This window comes from Arvicola amphibius, chromosome 14, assembly GCF_903992535.2.
Source record: "Arvicola amphibius chromosome 14, mArvAmp1.2, whole genome shotgun sequence".
Taxonomy (NCBI): domain Eukaryota; kingdom Metazoa; phylum Chordata; class Mammalia; order Rodentia; family Cricetidae; genus Arvicola; species Arvicola amphibius.
Window position 1 is genome coordinate 38,215,473 of NC_052060.1, and position 25,334 is coordinate 38,240,806.

The 25,334-nt window shown below is 41.9% G+C and overlaps 1 protein-coding gene across 1 annotated transcript in view; it reads left to right on the top strand.

Annotated features, from left to right (window-relative positions):
- Nucleotides 1-25,334, top strand: part of Col25a1 (collagen type XXV alpha 1 chain) — a 375,262-nt gene that overhangs the window by 183,511 nt on the left and 166,417 nt on the right. The window contains 1 exon segment of the mRNA XM_038310855.1: nt 137-144. Within this exon segment, the coding sequence (XP_038166783.1) occupies nt 137-144 (8 nt within the window).

Here is a 25,334-nt window from a genome sequence, read left to right on the forward strand (position 1 = left end):
GGAATCACTGTGTTGTAAGTCCCCTTTATATCCTTAGTATTGTGTTGGTGGTTATAATGATTTGTTATCTATTAATGATTTTAACATTTACATTCACTAATTTCTCTTTCTCTCTTTTTCACCCCCCCCCCAACAGGTCCTCCTGTAAGTATAGTCTGATGAGTTCGGCTCTCTACATTAACCAGGATCCACGTATGTTAAAACCTTGTTAAAAACAGATATGGTTGAAGCTTCATTTAGGAAAATGTGATTGACTTTTACGAATGTTTAAATGTGGAAAATGATTTCTTTACTAGAAAAATTTGCGTCATGCACTACAGTAGAATGCAGTTTTGGGGGTGGGCTTTATTTTTTTATGTTGTCATACACTCTTGAGACTTTGGGGTAACACAAGAAGCCCCTGGTTTTGAGTCTTTTTCCTGGAATCCTGAGGTTTCTTTTGCACGCAGGTCTCCCAGCTATTTCACACTTCTTTTTCCATCTGTTTAAACTCGTGTCTGAGATATTTGGATTTGCTTGTCCACCAAATGTAGATGGCAACATGATCATGGAAGCGATACCCCCTGTGCGGCGCCGGGGCCGGTCCTCCCTTCTTAGGCAAAAGTCCCTTTGAAGTCTGTTGGAGCCCTGCCTGCATAGGGAGCCTGAGAGGAGGCCCTTGGAGAGTTTGTGCTCCTTTCTTTCCCTGCGTAGGTCATGGCTGTGGCATTCCAAACCGCTCTGCACTCACAGGAATAGATTATCTTGTCAGCTTTGTGCTCGATGCATTTTTGAGTAATATCTTGGCTATCTGCTGTCTGACCCCGGTGTTTATACTGTGCACTGGGCCTTTTCAGTAGCAACGATCGTTAGCCTTGAGATAGTTTCTCATCCCAGACTCTACACTGCCAATTTATCTGAGGCCAGAATAGTCCAGGGAGAGGGATTAACACACACTTGTTGACTTGTTCAGAGGAAGCATTGGCTTCTAAATATCTTTTGCAGTCTTCCTGCCATGTTCAAGGATGGGCCATGAATCATGTTTGCAATGATCTTGCTTCTGTGACTGACTTATCTGCTCTTGCTCAATGCTAAGTAGACAGCATGGCCCAGTTCTAGAAGCCTTGACTCTGCCTTCATAGTTAAGTGTCTGTCTTTAAAACTCAAAACAAAACATGTCTGCCCCTGAGGAAACTCCCAAGGTTACCAGGGGAGTAAGGTGTTCAAGGTTTCTCTCTGTGGAATTTGTATTTGTCAGTCAGACCAAGAAGTTAATTCTCATTTCTGCAAGGATGTTACCTTTAAGATGCAAGTATTTCCTCCTTGATTCTTTAAAACAGCATGTAGTATGGTACCTTTATTTGCTTGTGCTATTTCTTAGCCCAGATTTTCTGCTTTAAGATTTTGTGTATCTTTCCTTACTGTATAGAAAGAAAGAAAGAACTGATTAGATCTCAACTATCTGGTGTGCAATTGTCTAGGCACTTTGTACACCAAATTGCATGTTTGTTCATGCCGTTTCTCTGATATTGCTAGCCCCATTGCCCAGTGATGAAACCTAAGGTTCACTGAGGTTAATTCCACAAGGCTGCATAGCCAAGGGCTTGTGAAGTTAAAATTCAATTGGATACATCTGATTTTATATAATTTCAGCTTCATGCTTAATTCTTTATGAATTTTAAGTGTGTTATGACGCAGACCGTTAGGTAGCCCATAGTTAAATCACATTCCCTGGCATTAATAATTATGTACAATACAAGCTTGGTAAGTCAATGTAAAATGGCTGCATTATAAAGCAAGCGTGACCTCCCCTCCACGCTATCTTGATTTCATTTCAAACAGGCCATGATGAGGGCAGCAAACTACTTCACAGACATACGTTGTGATCCTGTGTTTTCATGCTAAGAAAGAAACAGTTCAAACTGGTCACATAAGGATCAGATGAGACTTAGTTTAAAGGAGAAATGTCCCCCACAGGCTCAGGCCTGTGCACCTTCCCCCCAGGTGGTGGCATTGCTTGAGGAGGTAGAAGGTATAGCTTTGCTGGAAGGAGTCAGACTGCGTGCTTCTGCCGCGCCTCCCCATAAGATGAACTCTGATCTCTCTAGAGCTGTAATTCAGGATAAACTCCTTCCTTAAATCCCCTTTGGTCCTGGTGTTTAATCACAGCAATAGAAAGGTAGCTGGTACATTAGAAGTTGGGGAAAAAAGAGGGAAGAAAACTACATAAACTATGCAATGCAATGGAGCTGTATCTTGTTGCTTGTGTTGCTCTGCCAGGGGCTCTTATGGTTAAAATGATCTCATAATGAAATTCTGTTAAGCCCCTCAATTTTTTAACCTCCATCTAGGATTTCTAAGAAGTATCTGTCTTACATGTAATTTTCCTTTAGAATAGGTAGCTTTATAGGCAATTACTATGGTCTGAATAAATATTAATGAACAGTGGCACTGTTATGATTAGGCAGACTTCCTATCAATGTTCTTCCTATCTACAGACACATCCAACTATCAGCAATTTTGATGTCTGGTGATCTTATATTTTCTATTTTAGGCATCATTTTTTTTATTTTATATGTGGGTTTTCTTTTATTCTTTTCCATGAATTAAAGTCTGACGTTCACACAATCCTATTTTTAGAAAAATTTCCTTTCCCTAATTGGTGTCCTTAAAATGTGCTCAGCTGTCTCCACAAGTATGAAACTACTTCCTGTGTAGATCTCAAGGTGTGTTACCATTTTAAACACAAGGGCCTTCATTTTCATTCTGTTATTTTTCATGTACTCCAGTAAGATTATAGTCTTGCTTCTGCTGGGCAATGCTTGGCTCAAAACCTACAGCAATGAGGTCCTCCAGGACTCCAGGAGTCTTTCTTGCTGACCTCCTGGGGGCTGGGGCTTCTTGTGAACAGAATGCTTAAGGCGTGGCCTTGCATCTAGCTCTGCATTTTCCTGTCCTTTATTTTATTGTCAGAGTTACTCGGTTAGTAGAAAGGGCAGCATTGGGCACACTGCCGTGATCCACAATGTGTTGACGGACTCAGGGGAGGATGCCGTATCTCACTGTCTTCTGTTCTTGCTAGAACGTAACTGGTTCTTGTTACCCTCTTGAAGTAATGTTCTCAGAATGAGAAGAACAAAATAAAAAACGTACTTAATCGTAAAATTTATCAACTTTTCATTTTTATCTTCGTTTGATGTATTTTGGAAAACTCAGCTGTAACACACTAGAATGTGTGGGTACGCATAACCACACACTTTCCTTGTCAGTGTCTGTGTTTTGTATACTGAGGTTATTTATAATTTAAGACTTGAAACGCAACTTGAATTAGAGCTCACATATCAATTACTCCACAGTAAGCTGTTAAGCCTTAATCCATTTTGACAAAAATATTTATGAACAGCTGAAATAGAGCCATTTTATGATTATAAATGTGATCTGTCTGCTTTTCTATTCGTATGCTTTTCTATCTGCGCATGAAGGTATCATTGTAGAATCCTGCTCTAAGGAACTCCATGCAGGTGCTTTAGGCATCCAACTCTGATCATAACCACTATATTCACTAGAGTGATGTGTCTGACCATTGTGTATCCTAGCTACGAAATTATAGCATGTGCGTGTGTGTTTGTATCTGTGTGTATGTGTGTGTGTGCACATGCTATGCATGCAGATAATCTATATGTCCATAAATGGAGGCCAGAAGTTCATGAGACATCTTTTTCCATTGCCATCAAGCTGGATTTTGAGACAGGGTTGCTCAATCTGCCCAAAGCTCACCAATTTGAGCTGCCCATTGAGCTCCAGGAATTCGTTCCTCTGCCCCTCCAAAGGGATGGTTATCCCACCCCCATGCCTTTTAAAGTGTGTTGTGGAATCCAAACTCTGGTCCTTGGTCTTGACAGCAAGCACTTTGCAATTGAACCATCTCCAGCCCCTGTTGTGTGGTGTGTGTGTGTGTGTGTGTGTGTGTGTGTGTGTGTGTGTGTGTATTATCTATATATCCTGAGAATAACATCAGGATTTTTAAAATAAGCAAATGTCTCTCCCAGTCTTACAGTCTATCCTTCTGTCCAAAAGGAAGTCCCACACAAATATCCACAGCTCATAGAATCAAGCTGGTCTAATAGCTGTAGCCAGAGAAAGAGTCAGGAGACCCCTTTGTAACTGACAGTTTTACTTGCATGGGTCCACCAAGCGCTATAATTGCTCTTGATTGACAGAGATATGATGTTATTGTTGGTCGCTTAAACCCTCTGAGGTGTGCAATCCGATGCTGTTGCACGGCCTCTTTTGTTCCTCCACCTTCAGCAATTGTCAACTCAGTTTGAACGTTAGAATCTTGCTGACAGATGAGCAAGGCCGACCAAGCCAAGCTAAGCTTACTGTGCCGGTTCTGTGGTGGATGAATTAGGAAACGAAATCTCTGAAGAACTTTAGGAGGCAAAACTCCGACATCCCTACTTCATAATGAAGAAACAACTTCGGATTTCTCATTCGAGAGCAATTCTTTTCCAGCTATCGGTAAGGCGATAACAACCACTCGTGTTTCCACTGTTTCGGGTATCAGTTTCCCTACTGCCTGTGTGACCAAGACCGAGTCTGCCCATTTTACAAAGGAAGAAACTGGGGAATGGGCCCATCACATAACTTGCCCTAGAGTGTACATCAATCAGGAGGCAGAAGTAGAATTTGAACCCAGGTCTATCTCTCGTCAAAACTCACTTCCCTCCGTGTTGCCCAAAGACATGTTCAGGCAAGTTGAGTTTTAGTGTTACCGCGTAGCTTCCTTGTTGTGCCTTACTCTCCCTGTTGTTTTGTATTGGTCACCTTAAGTACTTTCTAGAACATAATCAGCTGCCCATCGCCCCCAAATGCACGCTTAGCTGCCCATCTCCCCCAAACGCATGCTCAGCTGCCCATGTCCCAAGCGAATCTAGATCCTGCCACATTGACAGTGAACTCTAACCATCGCCTTTAGTGACCGCTCTCTTCCCTCTAACAGGACACTGTTGGTGACTGAAGACAAAACCATATGTCTTGTAGGAGGTGGTATCAGTTAAAAATACCTGGGTAGCTAGATAACCACAATATTCACTGTAGCAATCCAAAGGAACAAAAACACAGGCAGTTAATTTATGTTTAAAGGCTTCTTATTGGTTGGGTTAGAAAAATGGTTAACAGTCTCATTGTGTGTCTTAGTTAAGGGTTTCTGTGACTGATATAAAACACCATGGCCCACATGAACTTGGGAGAGGAAAGGGTTGCTTTTATCTTATAGCTTGTAGTCCACAATCCAGGAAAAATTTGGCAGCAACTCAAGGCAGGATCCTGGAGACAGGAGCTGATGCAGAGGCCATAGAAGGATACTGCTTACAGACTTGCTCCACATAGCTTGCCCAGCCTGCTTTCTTACACAATCCAGACTCATCCGCCTAGGGGTAGCACTGCCCACAGTGGGCTGGACCCTCCCAAGTCAATCATTAACCAATACCCCACAGACTTGCCTACAGGCTAATCTTATGGAGGAGGAGTTTTCTCAATTAAGATTCCTTCTTTCCAGATGACCCTGACTTGTGTTGAACTGACATAAGAACGAACCTGCACAGTTTGGTCTCTTGCATATATGTTTGCCTCCTGCAACATACAATAAAAGGGGGCTACAACTGTGAACTCTTAAGAACCCAGCATCCCCCGCTTTTATGAGTGGTTCAGGTTACAGATAACAAAGTTCAGCTCCAATTTGTGTACATGATTTCTGTGCTCTTCTTTATGTAGGCTGTAGTGCCAGATAGAGCAGATCTTTGGAACTGTGGAGGTGGCATAAAGGCTACAAACTCATATTTAAGCTGAGATAAATCAGGGCTGTGTGTGTGTGTGTGTGTGTGTGTGTGTTATAATGAGGAGGAACAAATAGATATATAAGTATCAGCAGTATTTTTCTTTGTAACTTTATGTTTCTGTGTAGTATTTATGCATACCGTCTATTTGAGAAAGGCAATAGCTTTGATATCAAATAAGAAGTGAGAGCTTACTGGTTTGCGACAATGGATATCTATTCCTTGTATATGGTAGAGGGATGTGCTTCTTACAGGGACTCAGACCAGCAGAGACTCGGTCATCTTCCCAATATATCCCATGGTTCCCTGTGGTTGGACAGAAGATGAAGAAAGAGCTGAGGGTCAAGTGAGGGATGCTCCACGCCAATACTAGAGAGGCAGGATGCTTTATATGACGTCATCACTTCTACCCAGAAACATAACAAGGGTCCAGTCAGTCACTCACATAACTGCAGGGGATGTAGAGAATGGTAAATGGACTCAAAGAAAAAGCCAAACAAATCAGGAAAGACGAAAAAGGGGCGTTAAAAGAGTGAGCCTTTTAAGTTAAACCATTACTAGGAGAGCAAGGCAGTCATACCTTTTTTTTTTTTCTTTAAGTTGTGGAGCTCAAACCCGAGCCCCTCACTCTTGGCAAGTACTCTAGTGTAGAGCTACATATACCCCAAGCTCATTCAGAATTCCTAAAGACATTTAAAAAGGAAACCTGTCAGATTGTGGGAGTCCATGCATACCATACCATTCTGACAGCAAGGCCACTAACAGATGAGGTGTCCTGTTGCCTCTTCCTGTTTTGCTTTCTTGTCACCAAATTCTTAGTCACATGACTGAGGTCCTAGGACTGTCTACTATGAAGACACGTAGATATCTCATGGGACAAATGAGGGAAGTGACTTTGTGATTTGTGCACTAATAACTATCAGTAGCAAGAAAGCTGCTGTAGAATTGAGTGCACTTGCAAAGCAGCTTAGACACGTTTGGGAAGTAATATTCTTAACAAGGTCGAATGAGTGATTTGAATGATTGTTGCTCCCCATGAGCGGTTAAGCATTAATAATACCCAGCAGCGTGTGCACGCCAAGGGGATCTCAGTGCCTCCATTTTTCCAGAGCAGCTGCTTAAAATGCTGGGATTGCCCTGCACAAAGAATGGCACCTGCCCTAGTTCTGGTTCCACGGACTCTATGAAGCACCCGCCCCCGGGCCACCACACACATTTGACCAATGTTAACTAAATGTAATATTCCTCTGGACCTGGCATTGCGGGTTTCTTAAATGTTCATTACAAAATTATTAATGATTTTAATGCACATTTACTTTCACAAATCTTCCTGCTCATGGTTAAAATAAAACTTCTTGTTTTATACTTTCTAATGTCCAAAAGCTATTCTCAAAGTATGTACTTCTAACATTTGTTTCTGATGAAATATTAAAAAATATTTCTTCATGGTCAAAATAGAAACAAGGATATAGAGGCAGAAGGATGCCACAAGATTGTTAATAGCTAGCTCAACTGCTTATTTAAAAGAGAGTGTAGTGCTAATTACAACTTATGCTGGAGAGGATGTGGGATAAAGGGAACACTCCGGCATTGCTGGTGGGAGTGCAGGCTGCTACAGCCCCTTTGGATGTCAGTGTGGCGATTTCTCAGAAAATTAGGAAACAACCATCCTAAAGACCCAGCAATACCACCTTGGGGTATATACCCAAAGGATGCTCAATTGTTCCACAAGGGCATGTGCTCAACTATGTTCATAGCAGCATTGTTTGTCATAGCCAGAACCTAGAAACAATCCAAACTCCCCTCAACCGAAGAATCGATAAGGACAATGTGGTACATTTACACAATGGAGTACTACACAGCAGAAAAAAATAATGACATCTTGTAATTTGTGGGCAAGTGGATGAATCTAGTAAATATCATATTGAGTGAGGTAACCCAGACCCAGAAAGACAAATATCATTCATATGTACTCACTCATAAGTGGTTTTTAAACATAAAATAAAGAAAACCAGCCTACAAATCACAATCCCAGAGAACCTAGACAACAATGAGTACCCTAATAAATACATACATGGATCTAATCTACATGGGAAGTAGAAAAAGACAAGATCTCCTGAGTAAATTGGGAGCATGGGAACCATGGGAGAAGGTTGAGGGGGAGGAGAGAGGAAGGGAGGAAAGCAGAAAAAATGTATAACGCAATAAAATCAATAATAAAAAAGACATACACACAAAATTTAAATCTGGCAGTAGATTAGTGAGATTAAAAAAAGAATCAAGAAGAAAGGGTATGATAAGGTTCTATTCTGTACTAAAATTAATGCTTATATTTTTTATATTAAATGATTCAGTTAAGATTTATTGAGAAAAAAAGATTCAAATGGATCTTTTTTTTCATAGCATAAATTTTATCATTATAATTATCCACTCTTTTCCATTTGACTCATCATTTCTCTTACGTATTTGTGTATAGCAGGACAATATAGGGACTTGAGTGAACTTTTTTGTTCTCATTTTTTTTATTAAAGATTTCCATCTCCTCCCCTCCTCCTTCCCCTTCCCTCCCCTCCCTTCCACCCATACCCCCACTCCACCCCTCTCCAAAGACAAAGAGCCATCAGGGTTCCCTTCACTATGTTAAGTCCAAGGTCCTCCCAGCTCCCCCTAAGTCCAGGAAGGTGAGCAACCAAACTGACAAGGCTCAAATGGATCTTTTAGAATTAATTTGGAATGGGGAAAACAGTTGCAACCAGGAGCCTAAAGCAAAAGTCTAAAAAAATTGATCTGTTTATGTATAAATTTGTAATTGTGGCAGCAACATAATAAATGGAGCCAGAAGAAAACCTCCAGGAGAGACATTTGTAGAACATCAGCCACGAGATTTATTTACGTAACATAAAAATGACTTGAATAAAGCAATATTTAAAAAATAAGCTTAAAAAAAAGAAAAGATAGTGTAGTGGTTGATAATTATCAAGACTGTCCTGAGGGGCTGGAGAGATGGCTCAGAGGTTAAGAGCATTGCCTGCTCTTCCAAAGGTCCTGAGTTCAATTCCCAGCAACCACATGGTGGCTCACAACCATCTGTAATGGGGTCTGGTGCCCCATTACATACACACAGAATATTGTACACATAATAAATAAATATTTTTTTAAAAAAAAGACTGTCCTGAGAATCCAGGGTGTGGCTTCCCCTTTGCTATGTACCGGGGGTAAAATAGCAAGTAAGACCTGGCCTTGTCTCCAGAGACCTTAGAATCCAGAAGAGAACAAAATACAGTGATTTTATGGGGGGAGGGATGCAATATTACTGGGAAAAAGCAGTATGATGGGAAAGGGGGTATATTCACAACACACCTGAGAGTAGCAGGGAAGCAAACAGTCCAGACTGAGCATGGCGGGCAACCAGGGTTTATCTGGATTTGGTCAAGGCAATTGTCTTCGTTGTGGCTTCCTTCAAAGAATTTAACTTTTAAAAGTCTTTGGATTTAAGGAAGAATGACATCTGTGAAAATAAACAACACGTGTACTTAGTGAGGCTGGAGCCCAAGGAGGGAAAGAGCGAGGACACAGGCCTGAAAAAGAAGGGACAGCAGAGGACCCTGCATGCCAGGCTAAGGCATTTGCCTAACGCTGTGCAGTCTCCAGAGGGTTTAGCCAGAGCAGACATGGCCAGAGGAAAATGACCTCAGAGAGGAGAAAGGGCAAGAAAGACATTGCTTAGGATAATTATTTCTGTGAGAAACAGAATAGCACAAGATGATAGTTGAAGAGATAAAGGGGTGGGGCAGGTTTATGTAGCATTACCAAGGCAGATATGCTGACCTGAGTGGCCAGAATGAGTGGGGAGGAGGAGAGAGAGGTGATGCTGACTCTCAGCATCACACTAGGAAATACCGTGCAGGCTGCTGGGGCAGAATAAAGAAGGAAAGGTCTGAGTCATGCTTTTTGTGTGTGTGTGTGTGTGTGTGTGTGTGTGTGTGTGTGCAGATATAACTGCCAGATCTCACTAATTGTGAATTCTTAATTCTGGTAAATTTTCAGAGATTTTTACTTTGATAGCAGGGAAGATAAGGCAGATGTGATGCCTCATGTTTATTTTCAACTTGATTTCGTCTAGAATAACCCTAGAAAACACGGGTGGGTCTGTGAGAGCATTTCCAAGAAGGTTTGAGTAAGGTGGGAGGAATAGTGCCATTGTGGGTGGCACCATTCCCTGGGCTTAGATCCCAGCCTGATTAAAATGGAGAGATGAGCTGAGCCCTATTGTCTCTCTGCTCCCGGACTGTGGATGCAGTGTGTCACCCTGCCTTCTTCAAGGTAGACCTGTACCTTCAAACAGTGAACCAGATTAAACCCGCTCCTGTAAATTGCTATTATACAATATTGCCACAGCAATGTGAATATTGTAGAGAACAGCAGTCCACCGCAGGGCAGCCAAGCAGAGAGCATTGTCTTTGCTAGGATGTTTTCTCATTTTTATCCTTCTGTTCCATCTGGGCTCCCAGTGTATGGGATGGATGGTCCATATTCAGGAAAGACCTTCCCCTTCTGGTTAATCCTCTCAGAAACACTTGCACAGACAAAACCCACAAAAGCTGTGCTTTTCTAATCTAGGTCTATTTCCTCAACCTAGGCTGCATGGAGATGACCCATCACAGAGGTGATCCAGGGCTTCCCCTGAGATGAGGTGCCTGGAAGGCTTGTGGCTTCATAGAGTATGGATGAATAAGTTAAAGATCACTCCCTAGAGATCTTTTTGGAGACACATATTTCCGTTTATATTGTTTTGAGTTTGGACAACTGGAACAGTATCAGAGCAGAGAAGGACTTACCAACTTCAAGAAGTGCCGGCTCTTGTTTTAACCAAACATGATGGTTTGCTTGGACATTTTTCTCTGTGTGCTGGAGCTCTGGCATGGTTGGAGTATACATAGTCCTGCAAAATGAATAGTGAAATCAGAAACAAAAAATAGATGCAATCTAATAAAGGGAGCTTGGTGACTCTTAGAATTTGCTAGAGAAAAAGATTCAGCGGGAATCTAAGTAGATAGAGCTATTGTGTGGAAGTGACATATGAAGTTGTGGGTGCTAGCAAGTGGAAAATCTGGGGGTGTGTCAACGGCCTGGTGTGCATGCTGTTTGGGGGATCCAGACTCAGTTCCTCATGCTTGTCCAGCTAGTTTCTTTACTAACTAACCCATCTTCCCAGAACCCTCAGATGAGATGTCTACATTTCGTAAGGTAGCGTTTTTGTTTTTGTTTTTGTTTTTCAGGGAACCTTGACTTCTGCTATTAAGGCCTTTAATTGGTTTGACGCCTACCCACCTATTGAGAGTCATAAGGTTACTTACTCAGAGACTATAATCACATCTTAGTAAATGTTTTCACAATAACACCTAGCCGGTGTTTGACCAAATGCCTGAACGCCACACTCCTGCCAGCGTAACACAAAAACATTAATCATCGCGGCGCCGATGTCTCCAAACAGACACCTTTAAAACTTCTTCCCAGGCCTCAAACTGGACATATGCCTGTGTCTTGTGTGGCTTTCTTCTTCTGTCGCCGTAAACCCTTCCTCCTCCTTCCTGGATGCCTTGACTTAGTCCAGCCATCATAGTCTATGTTAATGACCTTCAAAAACTACGACTGAGAAGTGCAATACACACATGCGACTTGGCAAAACATTCTTGGCTAATAAAGCAATATATTGTTGGATGTTAGATACCAGAAGCCCTCTACATAAATGAACTTCTCTGTACCAGGATGAGGCCAGAACTACTCTATGGGTATAAAAATAATATTTAGAATTAAGTTCTACAGCATGTTCATGTTCACTTAGACAACCAACAGTAGCATGCTCTTTCACTGGGCCCATGACCTCTCCAATTATAGGTTTTTGGCCAGATATGTAGCTCCAGATGTGTATGCCCGCCAATCCAGTAGTAAAGCAGCTGGTTAGCCCCAATCTAGTTGTTCCATGATTGCTCCAATGGCTACATCTTATCTGTCAGGTTAGTATACTTGTAAGGATAATGTTAACTGGGTGCCCCTCTTGGTGAAGTTTTGCCCCACACAGCCTTCACAATATCCTTTGGTGCCAGAAGCACTAGCCATGACTCTACTTCAGAGTTTGAAAGGAGACAAAATTAGAGTACGTGGCTTCTAAGTGACATGTGGATAACAATGGCCAGGACGCTCATATTTGATCTCTTCATTGAGAATAAATCACATGTACCCTTTTTGGAGAACAGTGACAAGATGGTCTCTCCTATGTGACACATTTCAAGATTGAGCATTCCCGTGCAACTGGCATTTGGAAACTCGTGCTTAAGAAGGCAGAGGCAACTGTAGTTCTGCTGTACAGAGGCCACATGAGGGGCAGGATAAAGGCAGCTCGAAAGCAGCAGGGGCTGGCCAGGGAAGCAAGGCACCATTCCGAGGCACCAGCAGAGCCGGTACCCTAAGCCAGGGCTGCCTTTTCCCAACACTGCCCGACTGTGTACTCCGTCTCCTTCCTCCTGGCCCAGGACCCGTTCCACCTCCCTGTGTCTGCGGGCGGAGGAGAAACCTAGAGGCATTACCCACAAAGTGGCTGAATCACCATTTCCTTCTGTGAATACATAAATGAAATCCACATTTGTATAACAAGCCCACAGGAAAAAAAAAAAAAAAAAGGAGGCGAAGGTTTGGCAGGCATGGTAGAAACCCAATCTGGAAACTACAAATTTAAAAACAATTATTTTAAATTTCATATCACAGACTTCCTTTCAGGGGCTTCCGTTCACTGCTTCTATATTAGGGTATCCTTCTGGGAGTGGAAACAGAAGCATTTCAGAGCTTTGTGCTGCCCAGAGCCTGCGGATTTTATAGGCTACATGAAAGCATACTTGAGTCCCGTAGTGCAGATACAGGCCTTGAATCTGATATATAATTTCATTCAACAGTAGTCGACATATATACATGGTCTATTGATTTGCAGTTTGGGAACAATTTCAACTTGCTTGCTTTCAGAGAGTATTATTAATAGCCAATGGCATACAGGTTCAGGCTTTTTCGCAGGTGAGGGGGGGAAGTTGAAAGAATAGGCTACAGAGTGCTCTGCGGGCCCCCCAGATAATTTACTACCTGTCTGTGGTAATGGCTGAATGTATATATCTTTCACCATATGTAGCCTTTCTTTTAGACTTCTAATCCATGGCACAGAATAGGAACCGGTTTGTGAAGAATTCTCCCTTGGAGTGGAACTAATTAACTTGGCTGGTTCCTTTCAGATGCTTTGACAATTACCCAATATGCCCTAGGAATATCCCTGGATAGGAAATGACCTAAACTTCCACTTTCATTGGTGGGGATTATATATTCGGATGCCCCCCTCCACCCCCAGCCAACCATCTACTTTGCATATTAAAGTTAATCTTCTAACCAATAAATAACCACACCCAGTGAGCCAGCATGGCCACTTCATACAGACTTGCACATTATAAGGCATGAGTTGAAAAAGAACTGTTTCCGACTCCACGTATTGTACATTGGTTTGAGAGTCGTATGGAAGATGGGAATTTATTCATATTGCTGGCCGGGTCCCCTGGGTTTTATTTGTTAAGAATGTTATTTTCCCATAGGCATTTGCTTCCCCTTTTAGAGGGGAAATGCCCCTTCCTTTAGAACTTAAGTTTAGTGATGTTGATAGAATTCAGAAGAGAGCTTGATGATCATACACCAGCTGATGGCAATTTCAGATCCCTGGAAATTTTTGAGCAAAATGAAAAATTGCTTGAGTTCATATCAAATATCATAATTTATAGGAAAGTAGTTATAGAAACGCATAGTTCCTATGTGCAGATATCTAATAAAAAACACAAGGCAAGTGAACTAGGACCTGAATCCATGTGAGGGTGGGGGTAAGCTTTTATTTTGCCATCAAAAACATACTTATAGAACAGGAAGTTCTCCCCTTTTCGTTCCCAGAACTTCCAGTACTTTCTAAAAAGCCTGACAATACACTTAGATATTAAAGCACATAATTTTCTAGGACCCTATTCTGTTAAAAATAGGAAGTAGAAAGCTTTCATTCACATAAATATTACTAGAAATTCATTTTTTTGTATTGCTATAATGAATAGTCGCAACCTATAACTAGTCCCCGGTGGGACTTTCAGTCAGTTTTAATACATTTACTACACCATCAGCAATTTAGCCTTCACGGACATATAGGCATCAATCTGGGCACTGTTTGAAAACAGTCAAGGGATGGCTTACATTAGGTTTCTGTTTGGAGACTGGAGTCAGCATCCTTCCAGGACTGAGGTGTTTCTCTGATGCACCATATTCTCATAGACTGGCAGGATATGTGAAAGGTGGCCAACTATAAAATCATTGTGAGAAATCTCTCATAAGAAGACAACTATTGCCAGGCGGTGGTGGTGCACGCCTTTAATCCCAGCACTCGGGAGGCAGAGGCAGGCAGATCTCTGAGTTCAAGGCCAGCCTGATCTACATCACAACACCAGAGCTAGCTCCAAAAAAGCTCCAAGGCAACAGAGAAACCCTGTCTTGAAAAACCAAAACAAACACACAAAAAGACAACTATTGCTTTACTCTGTGAGTGGTATCTAAGTAGCCTCTTAAATTATAGATGTCCAAACTACCTACTTTAAAATTATAACTAAAACCAGCTAAAGGTTTTATTCCATCCGTTACAGCTTTCATTTGAAGCTCAATAGTATAATTATTTAAATGTATATAAAACTTTAGCTCCTTGCTTACGCATCCAAATATGTATATGCATGTGTGCTAGGTATGTATATGCACATAGTGGAATGCTAAAAGTCTCCAAGTATTAAGTTTTAATATTTGATATAAAATGTTTTCCTTTAATACATCTTAAAATATTGCACCTTTATAACTTGACTAAGACATACTGTCTCTTCAATCAGGATGTCTGGTAGCTCAAATTTTTCTGCTAAGTGGAAAAAAGTCTTTTAGAAGAGTCTTTCCCTTAGATTTTATCTCCAAACAATGGAAAAACCCTCAAATTATACAAACTTCAGTAGATAAGAGCCCTAGGTACAGAGCTTAGGTTATTGCCTCATTTTTTTCACGGCAGAAAACTGAATGTGCTTCTCAAATGGGAACTAGAGGAGGAGGTACAGTGTCAACCCTGCCACGCACCGCGTCCCCGTGTCTGCATTCGGTGCGCTGGCACCCAGTTTGCGAGATTCAGGCAAGGAGCTGGAGGTTAGAAAACACAGACACACACAGACAGAGAGACAGCGACACAAGAATGCCCCCTTTATTGTGTTCAGGGGCAGATTATATAGAGATAGCCACGCCCCAGCCAAACCCACCAGAAACCACTCTCCTGCCATCAGGAACTCCTGAAGGTCTTGTGCTCAGAGCAGCTGTAGGCACTCAGATCAGGGGATTACAAGAAATTCAGGATCTGGGGTCTCACTGCTCCCAACAACCCCGACCCAGGAGCACTCCGGTGAAAGGAAAGGCACGGGACACACTGGCACACAGCATGCTGAATCTGAATTCATTCCCTTCTAGCGAACATCGTTCCGAAAGTTGCAGGTATCAGACAGCTCTGTTCATGAGGTCTTTAGGCCACACCTGCTGTACAGCTTCATCCCCCACCTACTGAAGGGTAACGAGCACATTTTCCAGAAGTTCCATTTTCAGTTGTCCATGTTCCTCTCATCTAGGCCTTTCTGGAGCGACTCTTGGGTATAGGAGAATGTACCTTCTGTTTCCGAGGGAGGGAGGGAGGTTTCGTTTCTTAAGAAATAATGTGTAGCTAAAGACGTTTTTCAGTTTTCAGTTAGCTATAAGCAGTACTTTACAATGGAGAATGTGTCTTACTTAGTTAAGGGTCAGAACAGCACCATAAAAGAATTCCTTATTCTTTAAGTAGTATTATCCCTAAATTACCTGGTTATCTCTTAACTACTTGAGTTAAATCTCTACATTTTTGTTATTTCTGTTTTGCCTTAATCTAAATAATAGACTTGGGAGAAAATCTGGGGATTTTTTTACTATTGAATTGAGCTTAAATTGTTGGATAATTTGGTATTATTTTGTTTCATTGGTTGACTGTTCTTTTTCTATGCAAATATAATTTAGACAAGGTTAATACTTGTATAAGAGAGAACATTTATTACCCAGCTACATAGGACTGGATGAGGAGTGCTTAGGATATTGCTATAAAATACTTTTTAGACTAAGGTTAGAGGAAACATGATTCTATAAGATTATCAAAAATTGGGTTTAATATCCCTCATTATTCTTCCCTGTCTGCTTCATATGAAAGGGAATTATTGAAAACAATTGGGAAACTTTGGCATTTTTCTACAACAGAAAAATAGATAGGTCAAAATTCCACTCTCTTACAAAAAACAAAGAAACTCTAAACTGATTGTTTCTTTGACGCTTTTGAAAATCTGAGTCATGGTTTGGGTTAAGTATATGACCTCTGTCTTCAGTCTGGGGAAGCCTCTCAGTCGTCCTGCCCACAACATGACTACCCAAAGGGGACCAGGTTCCAGTTTGTGATGGATGGTTCTTGTGGGAATACACACAGGATTTGAAGGAGCCTGGAACCTTATAGCTGCCCTCTGACATTGGTGACAAATCCTCCCTCCGTTGAATGGCACAGCCAGGTCCCTGGGCTGCCTTTGTCCTTAAAGGCTGTATTCCACACCTCTTATGTCTTAGTTCACGCTCCCTGCAGCATCCACTCTTTGTGTGTGTGCACGCACGCGTATCTGTACATGCGTATATGTGCATGTGTTGTGTGTGAACCAAACTGCCACTGTCCTCTGAGTTCCTTTCAGTGAAAAACAAAATGGCTGAGATTTGCGACTTGTCAAAGGCTTTGGAAAGATGCCTTTAGCAGACTTTATTTCCAAAGGTTTTTACCACCTCTTGAGAAAGACCTGGTGGGATCCCCTAATTTACTTCATGCATACCAATTATTAATACTAATGTCTATTTTAACCTATTTCTTTTCATTTGTACAATTTCAGGGCTGGCTGGTCAGCCATGCCCAGGCAGGACATGACGCCATTCAGGCATGGCAGCCTGTGCTTAATTCTCTCCCTAGCACACTAGGATCCTGCTGTGGCATCAGCTCACCAAACACTTTCCTTTATCCTTTAGCAGTTACTTAGACTCATTCAGTAAGAACCTGTGGCGCCTCATCAATAGAGGTAAATTAGCCAGTGGCTATGAAAATCCTAAGCTACTTTCCCTGTCTCCTCTGAGGATATTTATATTACAGAAAAAAAAAAGCAATGTGTTCATGCTGCTCTCAATGATGACGGCACAGTATCTGATTTAATCTAGGTATCACTAATTGTATAGTGTTTCCTTCTAAAATAAATTAAGGTGGCTCATTTTTCAATACCAACAAAGTTTTTTATTGAGAAGAGGGAACTTTAATTACTTTTTATAATCGACCCTTGTTAACGAGGTTCGCCAGTGGCTTGGGATAGATAGGAATCGGAAGCAATGTATCACCCTGTGCTGTGATAATAAGCTCCCTGCTGAAGTGACCAGGCCTGTTTTTCCTGGTTTCTCTATCATAATTCTTGCCTGGAATTTAATAGGAGCTTAATAAAAATGATATAAGGATGAGTTTTTAGAATACAAATGTTTATGATAAGTCCTCCACTACCCAAAGACTGGGCAGTAAAACATAAAAAGTGAGGGCTATGGAATATGAAAGACCTTTGATGACTCAAGCCTGTGTTGTAGCCCTGGTGCTCAGTGGCAGGGGTCATGGCTGGCATGGGACATACAGTTTGCAGGTAGTTCTATCAAAGGGAATCTTCTCCCTCAAGCATTGTTTACTGTCTTTATAGCACTGGGGAGGTGTCCTGTAAACCTTGTAACTTTTTGAGCATTCTGTGTCTGGTGAGTTTTGTCAGCTCCGGGAGGGATGCTTGAGTTTCTGGAAAAGGGCTGGACAGCAACTGCTGGTGCCCATGGAAGCAGCAGCAAAGCCCCAGAGAAATGTTTGCTGTCTACAGAGGGCGCGGTTCCTGAGGAGCCACAAGAAGCCAATGCTTGTGATTTAGGGCAGAAGGCAGCGTCAGCAAAGACTGAAGTGAGAGTTTGGGCAGCCTGGTAGAGGGGAAGTTCTGTGCTATAGGACAACAGGTGAAGCGTTTTGAAATAGTGCAAGTACTTCATCTTTGATGGATGTTGTCATCAGGGAGCACCAGAAGTCACCAGCTCAGAACCTCTTGTGAGGGAGAGAGGCAACAGGGCAAAGAGCCTGAAAGTAAGAATTTGCCGGTTAGCTCTGTCCATGACTTTATTTGGTCAAAATGGGCTGTCCATATCTTGATGGAGTAAAGAGTCTGAGACATGGGTCAGTCCATCCTATTGGAAGTACCTGAATGCTCAGGTGTGCACTATCCTCTCTGACATTCATTCCATCCATACTGCAGTTACATGATGCTCCTGCCATCAAGAAGAGGAGGCTTCCTCTGGGCTGCAAGTCTGTTTGGCCTCATTATAGGGAATACAGGAATGAGTACTTATGCAAATCCCCTGATAGCTCACCATGTACTAAGAGGCATTATGTAAGATAATAAGGAAATTCGGACGGATTCAAGCAGCTTACAGGTTTGTTTGCTTACACTCACAATTACTTTTAAAGGTGGTTGTTACATCTCTTAAGATAAACAGAGCTTTTCCAGTGTTTTGTTTATGGTTTCTTTGGTAGTGTGTAGTCTGGAACCTAGAGCCTGGCACACTCTAGCTGTGTACTTGCCACTGAGCTACCTCCTCTGGCCTTACCATGTAAGGTCCTCCTCACACCAGAGAAGGACATGCCCATTTTTTTAAAACTACTCTAGTCAACCTTCAGATCATTCCTGGAACCTTCTTTTCACACCTCTCAAGCTACTCACAAACCTTATACAAATCTCTCTCTCTCTCTCTCTCTCTCTCTCTCTCTCTCTCTCTCTCTCTCTCTCTCTCTCTCTCTCTCTGGATATGTATAACCTGGCACAGTCTGTCTTATCCGTCTCTTTGAATGCAGTAGAAGCCTCTTGGCTTCTCTCTGTGTGTATACACCATTATCTTTGCTGCTCTTCCTTCCTAATGTCCAGCCCCTTTGCAGACTGAACACAATGATGCTTTCCTGGGTCGAACCTCTCTGCCTCTGTCGCCCTGATTAAAGCCAGGTTCTTACTGTGACTTGAATTGTCTTGTTTCCTGTTCCCTTTACTCCCAGGCTCATCCTTTCCTGTCACTTACCGCGCGGTCCAGGCAGCCAGCAGGCTACTTTCTCAACCCTCTACAAGGAACTCCACTGTGGGCACTTCCCCTCGCCCCTCCCTTTGCCTCTTCTCTGGTCAGTCCTCCCACGGCCGCCCTACTAATTGGCACCCTCCCACCCATTGGTCCTTGGCCTGCTTTTCCTCTTACAATATTTACTTTTTGCTTAGTTTTTATCAGTCATCTGCCATGTTATTTACAAATGCTCCCTGAAAACTGGCCTCCCTCACAAGGGTGATAGCAGGTGCTCAATCTTACTGACTCGGTGTCTGCTATCTCTACAATGTCTGGCACACTGTAAGTGCTTATAACGGTTATTAAGTAAGTGGACAAATAAATTTCCAACCCCATTCTTTCCACTCACAACAGACAATCATTTCCGAGTGTTCTGAGGTTTGGGGCATGGTTGCTTTCTATTCTGTCTCTATCTGAGTTTGGCTCTGCATTCACTCCCCTTGCCCTCTTGGCTGTCTCCTTTTGTAGTCTTTATTCTCTGGTGCATCTTCCTTTTGTGTTCTTGTCCATACTAATTTTGATCCCTAAGCCATTTCTTTTTTTCCCAATTTAATAGTTTGCTGTCTATTTTTAAACATTTTCAAGAGCTATCTATTATGGGGCCTGGTGGTCTTTTAGAGGATCGTGGAGTGCATTCCCTGGAAGAGAAAAAGAGTAATGAACATTAGGGAAAGAGCAAAGCTAGCTGCAGAGAAAGGGACAGTAACCGTTTTATCCCCACGGGATGGGAGGAGAAAGGAATGCTGGCTGGACATTTTATAGAGGACCTGGGTTCCTCCATTTCCCCCTATTATATGGTGCCTTCCTGCCATTTCTCCTGCCAATGTCTTCTGGGAACAAGAAGCCATCTCAGGGAGCACACTCTGCCTTCCGTATCTACCCATGTCTCTCCAGCTCCCCTTCAGCACCAGGAACCTTACCACAGAAACAAGTCATTTCCCCAGGCCTAGATCCTCTTTATTCCCTTCCTTTCTTCGTGTGCAGTTATTAAAACTGTCTACCCCAATTGGCATACATGCTTTCTTCTTTGCCTGTTGCACACACGTTGATTCATCCCATTGTGCTTTTTCTAAAGCCCAAAACCTTGTAACCACATTATCCTAGGTAGCCAGTCACAGTCACTCACCGGTGACCTTTCAGGGGACAATTACTTGAGATCTCTAGAACTTACTCTTGTCTTCCTTTTCTCGCCTAACTGTCAGTTCAGTCACTGACAGTTAAAATGATTGTCACCTTGCCAGGAGCTAGATTCACCTAGGAGACAGATTTGTCCGTTAGGGGAGTTTCTAGACTAAGTTAACTGAGGTGGGGAGGCCTGCCATAAACAAGGGTAACACAGTGCTGTGTCTTGGGGTCCCAGACCAAGGGGGAGGGGGAGCTAAACGCTAACATTCACCACCCCCTCCTTCCTGACTGTAGATACAAGGTGACCAGCTGTCTCTTGCTCTAGCCTATCTGTTCCCTGCCATGGTGACCTGTGCCCTCAAACTGTGAGTCAAAATAAACCCTTCTCTAAGTTGATTTTTAGGTGTTTGTCATAATAATGAGAAAAAAATATAAGCAAAGGCACACACGCACACACACACACACACACACACAAAAAAAAAAAAAAAAAAAAAAAAAAAAAAACAACAACCAAACTAAACCACTCTGTTGGCAGAAAGAAAAGTTTATTGTGGATCAAACTGCCAAGACCTTTTATTGGTAGGGGTAGCAGGCAGGTGAGGCAGAGAGAAGAGCAGAATGACAGAAAAGGATGCACGTTTTTGACAGTCAACCGGAAGAGAGTCTTTAAGCTGATACAGGGTGTCCTTGGCTGGGAACTAGATGCCCAGGTAGTTGACCTTTGAGGATGGATTAAAGGGTGTTCCTGGCAAACATAAGGCTGCCTTTAGGCAGATTTTTTTTTTTTTTTTGACTGAGGGATTCTTACCCTGGGGTGAAGGATTTCCTACGGGATCCATGGGGCACTTTAGAGTGTGTGGTTCATGCAACATTGTAAAGATAGCTGATCTTGGCAACAGTAAATTTGTATCCAATTTGAAAGGTTGCAGACCACTCATGGCTCTTTTCTGTCTCTGGGGGGTTCTCGCCCAAGCCCCTGGTTTAGCTAGTCCCAGGATACAGATGAAAATGGAGGAGTTCCAGCCCCCCATGTTCACAGCCCAGTTTTACTCACACACTGTGTCACTGCTCTGCCTAACTTCTTTGTAATTCATTCGGATCAACTCTAAAATGGTAGAAATGACTCCTATTTGCAGGGCTGACAATAACAGACATTATAAGGCTCTTGATAACTTTTAGTAGTGCTGAAGTTGTAGACACTGATACAGTCCCACCATGAAGGACATTATGTTGGGGCAGCTGGCCCAATCCCTGCGTTCAGGGGCGTGGCTGCTCCAGCGGGGTAGCCATGCCCCTTAAATAGGATTGGGGAGCCGGAAGGCCCCCCGTTCGTTTGCCCCGCGCTCACTCCGCTGGACCCTTGGTTCTGTAAGTTCCCTTATCTCCCTTTGTATTAAACTTAAATAATTATAAAAGGACTATTTTTGGTTATTTCCAATCTTCGCCGCATCAACATTAGATGTACACTTCTGGCCTTGAAGATCCTCTTCTCAGTTTTGAAGTAGACTCTCCTTTCAGGGCTCTGCTTTACTGCAATAATCATTCTGTGACTCACGCATTATAAATTAATCCACTCTTCAGGTGCTAGGAATATGCTAGTACACGTTTACTAGTGCAAAACATCTAGGATAGTAAAGAGTTTTATAAAGTCCATCTTTTAGCAGGATATTCAGAAGTTAGAATTGAGAAGGAACATAAATTTCAGCAGTTTGAGAGACAGTTGTAAATGGACTTTAAGTTATTTACCTGGTGCAATAAAAACGGCACACTTTTACGGATGCTGCTAAACTTAACAGAAAGGGGAGAGGGTTGTTCAGCATCTACAATGTAATGGAAATTGGCGAGGTGGTAAAAACTGTTTTTGAGTTCTTTTAAAAGGCATGCCCTCTTAACGCTATGGAAGCTAAGCTAAGCAGGTTCTATCTCATGTGTGTTCCCTGCAGTGTTATTTTTTTCTGAATGATTGAAACACCCTGAATTGGAAGAAAGGTAGAAACTGGAATTCAAGATACTGACTAGGATCTTTGTGTAAATAGATGTAGTCGGGGGAAAGGATAGCAACTTCATTAAGGTCCCATTTAAATTTTTCCATGGTGAATTGATATCAAGTTACCACTTTTATATACTTTTATAGTCTGGAAATAGACTTTTGAAAAGGCCAGAAAATTACAAGGTAATTACCCACAGTCTATCCTCAAGGCAAGGACTTTTTCCCCATCTCTCCCCCTTTTCTTTTCCTATCTTCCTTCCTCCCACTTCACCTTTCTCCTCCTTCCCTCTTCTTTCTTTTTCTCATTATTTTAGATAGTTATAATAATGTCTGAATAAATGTATATTTTAAACAAATTATTCTAGATAATACAAAATCTGTGTTTGGTATACTATAATGTAAACACACCTAATTCAAAATTATAGAAAACTGTATTTTCAGTTTTGTGTCATAAGGAAATAATTGGGACTATAGCCAAGTATGAATACTGGAATATATAAACATTTATAATACTTAAGATCTGAATAAATTTCAATGGACAATTAGGCCAATGCATTTTAGTGATATAAATTAATGCATGAAGATCATCTACTGGTTCCTACATGAAAGTTTTGATGACAAAATATGTGTAGTAGATTTGTCTATTTCTTATGTTCCATATACAAACATTTATTCATAAAAGAGCAAAATAAAGTACTGTGTTAGAAAATATGTTTTTAACTATTATGGGAGTGACTCTATCAACCTATTTAGGTAGGACTCAAATTTTAAATGAAGTGGCCATTTAGTTATGAAAGACAAATATTATGTGAGAAACTTATTCAAATGTATGGTCTTTATAAAATCATCGACATACTCTTTTCCCTTTTGGAAACAGTTTATTTCATCTTATGCTTCCAAGTGATGGTCCATCATCCAAGGAAGCTGAGGCAGAAACTGAAGCAGAGACCAGGGAGGAGCACTGCTTTCCAAGGCTTTCATACACGACTCAGGACCCTTTGCCCAGGGGTGGTACCACCCACAGTGGACTGGGCTTCCCATGTCAACCATTAGTGAACAAAATGTCCCACTGACTTGCTCAGAGTTTTTCCTTCTTGCTTCCTTTCTTTCTCAAACTTTAAAAGAGAAATTCTAGAGGTGCAAGGGAAACAGTGTTCCTCTAGTTTGACTTTCCTCGTGGAAAAACCACCAAAGGCCACCCAATTGAAGGACTGTTACTTGGGCATACTGTGTGACTGCTGGGAAGGAAATACCCACCTACTGGGAGTGGCCCTGTATGGTGGCAGACAGACATTATAAACTAGGAATAATGTTTAGCTCAGTCAAATGTATAAGAGCTTTCTGATATAAATGCAGTTCAGATACTGATGGATTATGCTGCCTTTGCAAGACCAGTTTTAAGATGTGTGTGTGTATATATATATATATATATATATATATATATATATATATATATATATCCTATGATGGCCTGTTTGATCAGTTGCTTCTCTCTAATATATCATTTGCATACTAGTTTCAATGTTAAGTTTTCTGTAAATTTATGTTGAGTGAGTTCTTCTTATTGACTGTATAGCCAACCAAAGCCACCATGTTTATTTGTAGAATGCAGTTTGCAAAATAGTTAGACAGATAGTCCTCCTATTAAGTGGATGTGGTCTTAAGGAAGGGAGATGTTTTTGTTCAGGTTTTGTTCTTGGGTGGCACACAGGTATCCATAGGGACACTTGTCTAGGTTGGAACCTCTGTAGTCTGTGAGCACCGGAGTGCCAGCTTCATTTCCTGGAGAAGATCCCACTGCAGTGCAGATGCATTTATTCTGCAGTGAAGAGAACCCACAAGGCCTTTCTGGAACAGGAGATCAAGAAGCTGCTCTTGAAAATATAACTCCTTAAAGTATAACAGCAGCCCTTTCAATGCATTTTGGGGAGGATCACTGTCAACCCCTTTGGGTCAGTCTGAATAGTTCTAACTCACACATGTTCAGCAGCTGTTTTGAAGGCAATTAATGGTGAGGACTTGACAGAGTGGATACTGAAATGTGGTCAATCTCAGTGCACAGAGGTGGCTAAGAACTTAGCTCACAAGCCCAGCACACACTGTAGACCGGCAACTCCGTACAGCTACAGGCTCCTTCCCAGAATCCCACTGACACTTGGAAGGAACAGGCCGGCCACCATCCAGAGCTCTGTGGCTCTGCAGCTTTAGCTGAACTCCTCTGTAAGATGCTGCGTCTTCACCTGAAAAGGAAACCGAGCCTTCTGTCCAAGCGTGTGCACTGCAGGCTTAAGAGGCACCTGGTACTAATATCGCCTTAAACTTGTGTAGCTGGAAGGTTTTTCTGTCGCATTGATCAAAGATACTTGTGAGTCTGCGACCATAATCAATATCTAAAATAATACCATGTTTTAAGCTGACTTTTGTATCCCTATCTGTGAATGTGTTAAATGAAAAAAAAAAAAAAAACAACAGCTTTTGTACCATTTGAAAGGAGTGACAAGAGTTCTTATCTATTAAAAAAAAAAGAGTATATAGTGAAACTAATTACCTCAGTCAGAAACCCAAATGACTTTGTCGATTTGAAAAGTTGTTAGCACTTTCTGCCAACCGTAATTGTGATAACAGCCCAACAAAGAATAGCCGACATTGCACTTTAATTGCCTCAAGTAACAATGCCTACCCCAGTGATGGGTTGGCTCATTTATCATCTTCATTGTGGTTTACTTGTCTCCCCAAATGCTCAGCTTCCTTGGAAGACTCTTCCATCAGGCATCAGCTTCTGGCTGATTGCTCTCCACCATCCTTTTCTGATTAGCTCTTTAGACTCTGCTCCTCCTGCAGGCTCCTTTTCTTCCCTCCTGCTGGGGCCAGAGGCAGGAGCATTGCCCTCTCTGCTGCCAGACAGTAAATCAGCCAGCTCAGCGCCTGGGTATTCTCTGCTTCTGCAGGCAGGCTCCTGACTTCAGGAGTTCTGTGATTTAACTGTTTCGCTTGGCATGCCTCTTGGTTTTTTCTTGATTCGAACTTTGATTTGTAGGAACATTTTGATGATTTGCATGGGCAGAAAGAGTCTTTTCATTTCATTTTAGAAA